We start from the raw sequence: 12,394 nt of genomic DNA, 5'->3' as shown, positions 1-12,394 counted from the left end.
GAGCTGAGAGGGGGTGTTAGAAGTCATCTCCTCTCTATACATATACACCAGGGCCTCTGTTGTGGGTGTGCCCGCCCTTTGTAGGTGTCTTATCATTTTTCTTCACTCCCCGTATTTTTCCCCCCATTTTTCCCTATTTTTCTGTGGCATAGGAGGCAGTCTTGTAGTGGCAGGAGGACCTTGAACCTGGCCGACTGCATCAGTGGAGACTCTGGAGGTGGGTGACTGCTCTGCACAGGTCGTGGACCTCCCTGATGCTGGCCGACCCCCCCCTGATGCTGGCCGACTGTGCATTTCAACATACGTGGGGTTTTTGTGTCCTACCCTACAGCACGCCGACTACTGTTGGGGGGCCATATAAAATGGCCCCCAGCCCCCCTTGTCACCATTGTATCCAGTTTTCAGATTCGGGATCTTGTGTATAGAGAAGAGTTACACGCCTATCTCTCTCCTTCTCTTGTGCTGTCTATTTTCTGCACTCTACTTGCTCTTGTGGTCTCAGATTTGGTTATCATCTCCGCTGCGTATTTTGACATGGTATCAAAGCATAAGTCATCTCCTGTCTATACATATACACCAGGGCCTCTGCTGTGGGTGTGCCCGCCCTTTGTAGGTGTCTTATCATTTTTCCTCACTCCCCGTATTTTTCCCCCATTTTTCCCTATTTTTCTGTGGCATAGGAGGCAGTCTTGTAGTGGCACAAGGACCTTGAACCTGGCCAACTGCATCTATGGAGACTCTGGAGGTGGCCGACTGCTCTGCACAGGTCGTGGACCTCCCTGACGCTGGCCAACCCCCCCTGTTGCTGGCCGACTATGCATTTCAGCAGACGTGGGGTTTTTGTGTCCTATCGGCTGCAGCAGGCCGACTGCTGTTGGAGGGCCATTTAATATGGCCCCCAACCCCCTTGTCACCTTTGTATCATTCCAGGATTCTTTTGTGTATATAGAGCAAAGTTACACGTCTCTATCTCTCTCTCTCTTGTGCTGTGATTTTCTGCATTGCGTTTTGCTCGTGTTCCCAGATCTGGTAATCATCTCCACTGCGCATTTTGACAAAAGGCGCATAGACTTATCCTTCTTTTTCACCAAAAGTACTGGAGCTCCAAAAGGGCTTTTGCTTGGTCGAATATGTCTTTTCTCCAAAAGTTCAGTAAGTTGTCATTGTATCTCCTGAGATTCTGTAAAAGAATCTCGAGGATCGTTGGCTGAATAGACCATTAAAAGTGCTAAGGAACAACCACTCTTGCACACCCACCGTTTAACTTGAAGAGCTGAAAGGGTTGGCGTAGAAGGTTGGTCTCTGATTCCTTCGAGTGCCACAAGCATATCATTTTGAGCAAATTGTATGGAACGGTTCCGGAAACTGATCAGGGGATCATATTGATACAACCATTCTTGACCAAGGATCATATCATAATGTGCCAAATTCATGACTTGGAAATCCAATTTGTCACAATAGTGCTGAATTCGAAAGGAGAGGTGTTTGGCAACGGTGTTACACAAGGATGTGAAACCATTGGCAGGCTCTACTTCATAAACAACAGCACTTGGAGAAGTCCGAATCTTCAATCTCTGAGTCAAGGTGGTTCCCACAAAGTTATGAGAACACCCACTATCCATGAGCACCTGAATAGGGTGACTGGAAATAGAGCCTTGAAGAACTAAAACCTGAGTAGACCGCTGGGGCAACGGTGAAGAGACAGCTTGTGCTGTGGCAGTAGCGGTAATCACTGAAGCATGTGCAATAGCATGGTGATTAACTGCACGCTTACCTTTGTCAGTAACTAGGGGTTTCTCCTCGGAAGTGGAGGGTTCAGCATTAGAATTCTGTCGATGGGTTGGTCTTTTGGGGCACTCAAACCAACGATGAGGTCCATTACAAATTGTGCACAATCCTGTCTTTTGTTGATCTCGTCCAGAAGGAACAGTGGAAGGACGAGGATTGCGAGATTGGTCACGTCCTTGGTCCCGTCCACGATCCGAACTGCGTGGTTGGAAGGATTGAGAACGTCGGGACCGAAAAGAGGACGATCCTTCTCATCGGCGAGGGTGTTGAGAATTATTCCATTGGGGATTAGGCCGGGAGGTAGAAGTGCCAGAAGATTCTCTGTGACTATCTCGGTTCATACGAGATCCATTAGCTTTCTGAAAGGCATTAGCTCGATCGAAAGAGGCCGAATTTCGAGAATTAATGTCTGCAACGCGCTCTGCGTATCGTATGGCATCGGCAAGATCGACACGGATATATTTTTGAACATCGGCACGCAGTGTGGGGTTAAGACCTTCAACGAAGGCATGAAGTTCATCCGCTGGGGGGACAAAGAGTCAATCTCCAATATCAAGTTAGTGAACTGGGAGATAGAAGAGGCCAAGGAACCAGTTTGGTCCAAATGGCGTAAGCGAGTACGGGCTTGGAAATCCGCATTGGCAAGTATGAACTGCTTATGGAGGACCCGCTCGAATTTTTCCCACGTTGTAACCGATTTTCCGGCGTGCTGTCGTCGTTACCACCACAATAAAGCAGTGTCTTTGAGGAGGGATACAACAAAAATCACCTTTTTGGAATCAGAAAGAGTCATGGTTTCAAAGTATAACCGCAGTTTGTAGAGCCATTGGTCTAAGATGCGCTTATTGCACTGACCACCATAAGAGTCAGGGGGTTTAATTTCCAATTTCTTTGTTTTACTGGCTTGTAAAAGACGATAAAGAGTTTTAAGGTCATCGCCTTCTACCTCGGAAGGAATGACGTCTACGTCTGCAGGTACTGTAACTGAAACATCTACTACTGGTACGGAACTCGTGCAGGAGTGGCGATCCATGTGGAGCTGCTGGATCTGCGAAGCCAAGGATGCCATAGACTCCTGGAGGTGCTGTTGGAACTGCTGCTGAAGTTGCTGCACAGCTGGCTGCCATTCCGGAGGGGCTAGTATGTCAACAAGTTCTGCCATGAGAGAAGATGTTGATGTAGAGGCTTCAGGGTGACGAGGCTCTGGGGGTTTTTGCTGTTGATGATGCCGCTGGGCTCTAGTAAGAACCATCGGCTGGAGGGTGCGGCATCTGGAAATCCCAAGAGGAGAGGCTACGTTTTGGTGAAGCGGCTATAGACCATCCAGTATAGTAAGGGCGATCCTCTAGGACTGGGCTCGCATGAGAGTCTGCTACTGGAGAAGAAGATACAGGGGTAGGGGCAACTACTGGTGTCAAGGGTGTATATTCTGGTGTAGAGGGGCGCACCGTGAATGAAGATGGATAAACGTCCTCAGAATAGGTGCAATATTCGTGAAAACTGATGCTACACTCGGGAAGGATAGCGCCCAGATAAGGATGACGCCTGAGTATAAAACAGTAATGGTCCAGATCCTGTGCAGAAGTACGAACACGGATCACCCACACGTCGAATTCTCGGAGGTGAGAAGTCAGTGTGGCTATCTGAATACGATAATGAGTGGGCTGGAAAAAGGGAGGCACACTCACTGGAACAGGGGCCGAGACCGGTGGAGAAACACGAGTTATGAGAGGGCACTATGGACTGAGAGGGTGTATCCTATAAATAACTGAAATCATAGGTTTCCTCTGCCATAAGCCGTCGGAGAAGAGGGTAATGTGTGTCCACGTGATCTGAGAGGTGCTTTTCAACCGGTAAAAAGTGATATTGGCCCCGGAGGAGTGGAGAGCCCGCAAAAGAATGAAATGGCGGGTTTCTAATATGTTAATACTCCACATTATGTGAAATTTTTATGCCCAAGAAAATGGAAAAATCACACCTGAAGGAGGTTGCCATAATAAATATTGTTGCTGGAGAAGAAGCACCAAGGAGATAGTGGCCAGCAATTCAACAGAAATCAGCAACTGCAAGTGGCTAATCCAAGCACGAGAGGAGTTAGCTACCACAAGCGATAAAGGGTTGAATTCGATGAAGAGAGGCAAGAGCAGGCCGACACACGCTGAACCAACCATGGGCAGGGTGGCTGAAAACTGCAAGAAAACGGCCGTTGGCGCCTACTCGTGAGGGGACTAGTTCGGGAGGCAGTTGGCGCCGTTTCGAAAGAGCCCGTAAAGGGGTTTGAGTTTATGTTTTTTTTTTTTTGGCTTGGCTGTATGCGTGGCAATTAAAGCCTAGGGGTTATAACCTTTGGGTGGGGTTATTTATTAGGTGTGTTGGGTATTAAAAATAAATAAATTTAGCAAGTCGACGTGCGTTGATCAACGGGAAGCCGACCTGGAGGAAAAGCCACGAAGAAGGGATGCGCCGATTCAAAGGAGGGGTGCCGGCTGAAAGGTAACCCTCCTGATTGAAGGCTTTTTTTGTTTTGTCTTGCCTCTATTCAAGAGTGTCCTACATATGGCTGGCCCAAACATAATCAGCAAAAATTGAGAGTTGGGGACTGAATTTGATGGGGCATTCTCTCTTGCTCTTCCATTCAACACTTGCTACAGCCAATTTTAGGGTTTGGGCAGGCTGATTTTAGGGTTAGGGTTAGGACTGATTTTAGGGTTAGGGTTAGGGTTTGGGCATAACACAGGGCGGAAAAAGTTTGCTCTGATACCACTGTAAAGCTTTTATAGCTTTATTAACATGATTAAGACTTAATTAATGAACATAAGACAAATACTGCAGGAAAACACTGAGTTGTTTGCATTGAGACAGAGGCCTTTCTTAAATAGAGGCCGAAAGGGTACAAGTGAAGAGACATCCCTGGAAAGGGGGGTGGCTCTTGAATCCATGGTTATGTCCTTTGGACTTAGGGGTGTCTTTTAATGAATAGACATGTCCTTTGATAGTGACCCATGTGTAAGGGTGTGATCCTTCACAGGTGTCCTTTCAGTTAATAAGAGATTAAAGAGTAATTAAGGAGAGATTAAAAGAGTTAGTCACAATCGTGACATCCCAAGCCAAGAGGCTACAAATTGCATCCTCTATTCTATCATGCTTGGAGGGAGATTGAGGAGATGTAGCATGGAGGAGATCATCCTAGATACTAGGCTTAGTCCAATAAGGATTGTTGGTCGTTCAAGGAAGCATTAGTTCATTGATCCTTCTCCTCAACTAGTGACTCAGGGCTTTTGGGGTTTATGGCTATATGGTGGCAGTCCTATCAGACATCTACAGTGGGATCCAAGAGAGTGGAAGTGGATTGATGTCTTCGATCCATTGAAAAGCCTTCTCTTTTTCAGTTTCACAGTCTGGAATGCCAGGCTTCTCCTCACTCGACAGATGCATAGGATCCCTACTCTCAGGCCTCATTGCGAGAGCTATGATATCTCTCCAGTGATACAATGCAGATATTGGCATAGGCTTTGGCATTCATACAGAAGGAGCCAGATCTCTCATTATTTATACATGGTGGTCTCCCCACCAATCATTGCACATGGTGGAGATCGGTTTTTGGTGTAGCACCTACATGCCCGAGATTTAAGGCAAATTTTGAGACTGTACAACATTGTTTATGGGAATGCAGCATTGCAAAGCATATTTGGCAGATTGAGTGGCCACACCATGTATGTGACTTGGAAGGTAGTTGCTTGGCTCTCCCAGTCTGGCCCGCAGCTTTTCTACAAGGGCAGTGGTACAGACTCTACTATTTTCATTCGTAGAGGTATTGCCCAGCATGGTTTATTGCAGGATGTCCCTCACTCTGTCTATACACCCCCCAGACAGAGGATTGACACCAATTGGGAGATTGTTGCCAATATTACAGCATGGCAGATCTGGAGAGCTAGATGCACGGAGGCTATTAAGGGTGTCCAGATTTTTGGGTCTCAATGCATTAATACTATATGGGGTGATATCCTCCATACTCTCATGCCTACTTGTGCTCGTATTCAAGGGTCTTCTCGTTCCTCGCAAGCAAACTGCGTTGTATTTATCTGAGAGTGGGACCATGGCATTTTCTTTTCCTCTAGTCCCACAGGTCTCTCATGGCATCATGATGCTCCTCAGTGGTTGAAATCACCTTACATATTGAGGTGATTCTATTTTATTCCGGCTTATAGCCATGATTGTTGTATGTTTTTTCATACTTAATAGAAGTCTCTTTCCTAGAAAAAAAAAATACGCTGACAGCAACAAATCTCAGCCAACTGCAGCATATATCTCATATATAAGGCGCCCCATAGATCCTTGCATAAATCATCTCATTTCACAGAAGTTCATCAAGTAAAAAGTGAATATGAGTGCCTAAAAGCCTTCGGGTTTTTCTAGAGCATACAATCAGCCTTCAAGCACCCCGTACTTCACCCCCTAGGCAACATTGAAGATCCTCTCATCTTCAGCCAGCATATGTGCATATCCTCAGTAGTTCTGGACTTGTATAAGTGGCTTCAAAGAGTCTTCTACAGTGCTATTGGGTCAGCATATGGTTCTACATGCGTACAATCTCTCACCCTTACGTTTGGCAATCCACGATCATCATTCACATCATTATACAAAGTTCTCCAAAGCAATACAAGCAAATACTCTTGCTTGCAGGGCAGGCGGCCTTCAATGGGTAATTGGAACCCAATCAAGTGTCGACTTTCATCCTCTATCTCAACTCTTCTCTCTTGAGTAAAGTGGATTGCATAAACTCACAGGTTTAAAGAAGTCTTTGTTGCATGTTACAATGGGCAACCTATTGCATGCTACATTTTTGGTTTGCGAAGGGACAAAACCATTATATGTGAAAACCTCGGAAAAAAAAAATAACACACGAAACATTGCTTGTGACTATGTTTCTATGCACAGACTTTGCACGATTCAAGCGCCTATGAATTATATATAAGCTGGAAAGAAGAGACCAGCCAATATGAAGATTGAGTTTTGCCAACACGTTGCATAGGACATCACCGTCAAAAAGAGGCAGGATCCTGTGATTGATCTCAAAGAAGTTTTCCACCCAATTGCAATATACCACACTCCAAGGGTTTGTTGCTCCAATCTACAAGTTTTCGCTAAATAACGCTATGTTCAAATGCTTGATGAGGAAAGTGGACTCCTGCTTCAAGAGAGCACAACCCTAGACCATGCTCAGTTGGCGTTGATCTACTGGCAACTATTATCATACAGATAGAATGTCCAAGGCAGCTTCTAGGTCACTTCATGAAACAACGGATACAGATTGAGAGATAGTTAGGAGCCTAGCAACTTGGCAGGTTTGGAGGTCACAAGGTGTTGAGGTGAGGGTATACACACTTTCCACTCAGAGTCTTCAGCAGTTGTATTGGCACCATTTTAGGCAAGATCCAAGGCTCTTCTAAAAGTGCAGAGTACAAAACACAAAACAATCACATACATATTTGAGGAGATGGCCCAAATTTGACTAATGCTCGTTCTCGCTTAATTTGGAATGGCATTGTCATGTGCACACATGTGCCATGGCTGATCTCCAGCATGAACATCATAATCCCTAATTAATATAGCAATTAGGACAACATTTAGAGCATCAGTAGTAGCATCATCAGCATCGGCATCACTGACAGCATCAGTATCATCATCCTCAGCATCTTCATCACCATGGAGGGCATGGGATCCCCATTAGCAACCGGCAAAAGTCCTAGGTAGCAGGCGCCCGGCATCAGCATGAAGGACAACGAGTTTGGGCACACATGGAAGTAAGCACAGCATATAAGGGATTTTATTCATGAATATGTGTCCAAGAGCTGGCCGACAGCAACCTCAGCATAATATATAAGTAGAAGTCATCATTCAATGAATACGTTCATTCATTCATCATTTTCAGACGTAGAAGTCATCATCAAGCATGTAGAAGGGGCCAGAGGTCACACTTTGGGGTTGACCAAGGCCCTAAATCATGTACAACCATTCAGTAACTTTTTGTACCATATAAATATAAGAAAACCTGACACCAACAATCTCTCTTCTTCTCTCTCCTCTGTCCTAATCATGTTTAAATCAGCGTCTTGTTCTTAATTAGGCTAAGGGTTGAGGATCAGTGCAGCAAGGCTTCCACGCATGCAACAGACATCATCTCTCCTTAGTTTCGCGAACACTTCTTTCTAAGTGGGATTTTTATGTTACACCAAGCACATCCACCAACTGCAGCGAGCAGAAGTTGGTAAGATATTGCAGTTCCAAGCGTGAGGTCGTAGGTTCAATGCCAACAATGGCTTTAAAGAATATCCTCTATAAAAGGAAGAACTCGGTTGTATTGTTTCTTTTTCCACTCAATGGAAGTCTCTTTTTTGGGGTAAAAAAGAATAGGAAGAAACCAATTGACTGCCATTACCTTCTTAAGTAATGCTTGAAGAACAAAACACAGCAAATTGCAAATATAGTTATGACCTTGATTGCGATATGGACCAAGTTCAGTTTCTGTAATTTCCACAGCCTGCTGTGCAAAAAGTCCTTCCGTGCCACCTTAAGCCAACAATACAAGAGTCATTCATAAGCTGCAGACTGCTCTGAAAATTTTTTGCTTTTAGAAGACATAATTAAACATAGAAGCTTGAAAGTGTTAAAAAATCATTGCACCTGATCAAAAATGATTCTGAAGGATTACAAACTACCTCATGTATAGCAGACACACTCACCATCCATGCAGCAGGCCAATCCTTGCTTAAAAACTAAATGTATGTAAAGATTTCTCACAAATAAATGACGTTATTCTAGTGATGTTTAAGATTAATAAAACATTCCACTTCGGCAAACCTGGTAGCTTGCCAAACTCACCTATGAAGCCCACTAATGTATTATCCCGGTTGTGGGACTTCAATGCATCATACAATCCTGAGATGATGTTGTGACCACCAGGAGATTGCCGTCCACAAAATACCACCCCAACTCTACAGCCAAACCAGCATAGCAGAACATGAAAAGACTCTCTCTCTCTCTCTCTCTCTCTCTCTCTCTCTCTCTCTCTCTCTCAGAATCTTGTCTCCAAGAAGTGAGTTAACAGGCAACGGCTCTGGGGTACATACTAGCTCTGTGCAAAACCTTGAATAGAAGCTATTGAAAATTTGAATGAGCCATATCCTGGAGTGTGAAGATCTAATATCCATCCAAGTGGAACTTGAAAATCAAGGACTTCAGAGAGCTAAGAGGTGAGAAAGCATGCCCAACAGGTAGATAGCCCAGCGGCATGTGTTCGTAACTCTTGACCGAGAGGTCAGGGTTCAAAACCCGCTGAAGGCTCCCGTTGGTACGTGGTTGGGCAAGGCCATGGTAGATGCGCCTATGGGTGGGGAAAAAGCACCTACAGGCAGTGGAAAAAGCTAACTAATCGTAGGATCTACTCAAGGAAAGAAAAAGAAGGGTGAGAAAGCGAAACAAGCTGGCTGTTGCGAGGATGCCAGACCTATCATCACAGAGAAACTTTTATGGTTCTTGGAGTTCAATGAAACTATCTATTTGGCCCAGAGCTCTTATCGTATTGACCCCTCTCATGGGCTTGAACCCTGCGTGCTTGTCAACCAAGCTCTATGTTTGGGAAATGGTTAAGAGGTGAAATTTATCATGGATAAGAGTTTGTTTTTAGTACAGCATACTCCGATAGTTTTCTGGAAAGGGCTTATGATTGAAATTCCTCTCAATTTTCAAAGGTAGCTCTGATGACATGGATATGCGAGCTGTGCCAGCGCAAGACACAGAACGGTGTCAAAACATTACCTATACTTTGTATCCATTGAGAGCATACTAGGACTAGTACTGATAACATGTTCTATAAGCATTAAGAGCGTGCCGAAAACAGCACCTTCAAACCACTTTGTAGATTCTTACTACAGCAGGTGGGTTTGAATGTATCACAGTCTGGATGGCAAAGCAAACTTTAAAAGAGACAAAACTGTTCTTCATCTAAAAGCTTTCTTTTGACTGTCATGACCAGTGCCCCTCTAACATGCATGCTGCTCAGTATCTAGACATCGACCTATAACATCCATGCTGCTCAGTATCTAGAGACATCGACCTTTTCAATGGGCTCTGCATACCTTAGCTTCTCAGGTGACAGTCCACCTTTTTCGTCACACAGAAGCTGCACTAGTGGTTGTCCATATGTGAGAGGGAAAGTTCTCCTGATTGCCAAGACATCAGAGGGGTCAGCAGCAGTTGTGCGATCTCCATGCATCAAGCGTACACGTTCCCCCTACAAAAAAGAAGAAAATTTTTATTAAAAAGACATACCCAAGTGAAGGAGAAAAGAAGGAATAACATATATAACCAAGGAAGGTTTAGGCTGTTTCCCAGAATCATTGGGCTAAGCTTCACACCAGCAAATCCATCATTCAATGCAGGAAGTACATGTATCAACATCCCAAATAGATGCATCTTTTTTTCTAAATTGTATCCATCCTAGTGTTTCAATTTTCCTACTCAAACGACCATGCTGAACATAATCACATTCCACAGATGGATGGCAGACCACCCATGAGGAAGGCTAGTTCTAAGGAGCAACCCATAAATCATGTGTAGTCTATGGTTTCCGAAAAATGGTACTTAGTACTCTTTTTCTAGTACATATCTAGTGTTAAGTACAGGCCTGCCATTTATTTTTGTATTGTTGTTTCGTGCATGCTGTTTAATGTCATGGTATCACATGATGTTGGCTATTTTGTGTGCAGTGTCCATGCAAGTGCTTTGGGTGGTCTATCTTGTTTGTGTGGACCGGTCTGTACAATGTGTAATTGTATGTGTGTCTTCATGTGTTGTGCTTTGGGTGGTTTATCTTGTTTGTGTGGACCGGTCTGTACTATGTGTAATTGCATGTGTGTCTGCCTGTGTGCATGCATAAGTGTTAATACGATCTTCTCATAAAAGCTTCCATAGTTTTTTTCATTTTAGAAATAGCCTTAACCAGGCTGAACAGGACCTTGACTGAGGGCGTACCACTAAGCCTAGCCAATATTCCTATCTCAGCTTCCCAATAGAGACAAGAAAAACCAAGAGCAAACATAGCTGGTTGGGCATATGCACCGCTCCAGATAATCAAAACTAGCATAAAACAAATGGCCTTAAATTGGACAAAGACTCCAAAAAAGATCCAGAGTATTTGCTTGCAGTTTTGATGATCTTACCACAACAACACCCTCAAGATCATTTATCCTACCTAGAGAAATGTTATCAACATTTCTAAACTTTATCTGTTGAAGATCATATATGATGTTTAACCCTCTGTTAAAATCATGCTGATTCTTTGAGGAAAGCTGCGGATATCTGTAACCAAAACTTGCTGTTCCAAACAGTGCTGTGGTTCACTAAAGAGATAGGCAACGCCGTCATTACTAATCTAAAGCTCAAATTATGGAGATGCAAGGGCAAAATGTAATTTATATGGTAATTACCTGCAAAGCAGGAGGCAGCTGTGGGACGTATTTGCTTCTGATCTTCTGGAGGCCATAGAGCTCCATTTCAAGCCCTTCTTTACAAATACAGGCACAAAAGAGGATGCATTTTAAAAAAGTTACACTGTCAAACAAACCAGCCACAATTCTGCTCAAGTAAAGGAGATCAAAATAGAAGATCGAGCCATATCTGCTTTAAAATGACGGAAAACTGGTGATTTCTAAGACAAGCAAGACAGAGAAACCGAAAAACCCTAAAATTTGAGTCATTAAGGAGGGAAGAAGGAAAGTTTGATTTCTTCTTTCTTTTTGAAACTCTTCTCGTTCTTCATATAAGTCTGATAAATTCAGTTCCGAGTACAAAAGGGAGGAAAAAAACACTAGGAGATGTCTCAGAGAAATCAGGAGGAGTGAGCTTTTTTTTCATTTCTTCTTCTTCCTTTAAAAATGACTCGGGAAAGCTTGATTTCTTCCTTATTCTGAAATTTCTTCTCATTCTTCATATACACCCATGATAAGAAGTCTGATAAGTTCAATTCTGAGCACAAAAGGAAGGAAAAACCCTAGGAGATGTCTCAGAGAAATCAGGAGGAGGAATCAACGGCAACGACAGTCACCGACTTCTTTAGTCTGTTTCTGAGATCTAATTTTGAGTTTCGAACAACCAAAATCTTACTTGGTGGTAGTTGCTGAACTCAGTCTGATCTACTTCGTTCGAGCTACGCAGTTCTCTGCACACAGCTTCACAGAAGCCACAGAAACCCTTGCATGCACGCCCTGCGAGATAAAAATGGAGGCAACGCGCGCCCGGCACTGCATTTCGAGGCGAGAGAAAAGTGAAATAGTGTGGAGTGGTTGGCTATATCGCGTGGGAAAGCAACAACACTGTCGTTGCTGATTTGCTATTGATTATTTTATTTTGCTGATTTGATGTTTATCTATTTTATTCTAACTTTTTATTGGTAAATTGTATAAAGGATAAGCTCGAGTATATAGAGACAAGCAAGTAACTTGTCTCCTTCACACTAGGATAGATACCACCCCCCCAAGAGAGCTGGTAGGCTGCCCATTTATACTTAGGCTGGTTACACACAGAAAATACCCACCCCGCCTACCGG

The 12,394-nt window shown here is 43.9% G+C and overlaps 1 protein-coding gene across 3 annotated transcripts in view; it reads right to left on the bottom strand.

Moving 5' to 3' along the window:
• LOC147603530 (pyrophosphate--fructose 6-phosphate 1-phosphotransferase subunit alpha-like) overlaps positions 1 to 12,166 on the bottom strand; it is a 46,226-nt gene extending 34,060 nt beyond the window's left edge. Inside the window, exons 1-5 of one of the 3 annotated variants that reach the window (XM_086796929.1) lie at positions 11,953 to 12,166; positions 11,277 to 11,353; positions 9,927 to 10,081; positions 8,671 to 8,783; positions 8,284 to 8,358 (exon numbers count right to left, since the gene is read on the bottom strand). In XM_086796929.1, the coding sequence (XP_086653055.1) occupies positions 8,284 to 8,358; positions 8,671 to 8,783; positions 9,927 to 10,081; positions 11,277 to 11,342 (409 nt within the window). In that variant the 5' untranslated portion in view covers positions 11,343 to 11,353; positions 11,953 to 12,166. Of the gene's footprint in view, positions 1 to 8,283; positions 8,359 to 8,670; positions 8,784 to 9,926; positions 10,082 to 11,276; positions 11,358 to 11,952 lie in introns of all 3 variants that reach the window. The other 2 variants (XM_086796930.1, XM_086796931.1) reach the window with 2 other exon arrangements.
• Positions 12,167 to 12,394: the final 228 nt, after the last annotated feature.

The sequence above is a fragment of the Cibotium barometz genome, chromosome 64, assembly GCF_041138505.1.
Source record: "Cibotium barometz isolate CiBa-2024 chromosome 64, ASM4113850v1, whole genome shotgun sequence".
Taxonomy (NCBI): domain Eukaryota; kingdom Viridiplantae; phylum Streptophyta; class Polypodiopsida; order Cyatheales; family Cibotiaceae; genus Cibotium; species Cibotium barometz.
This window is presented reverse-complemented; position numbering and strand designations above follow the sequence as displayed.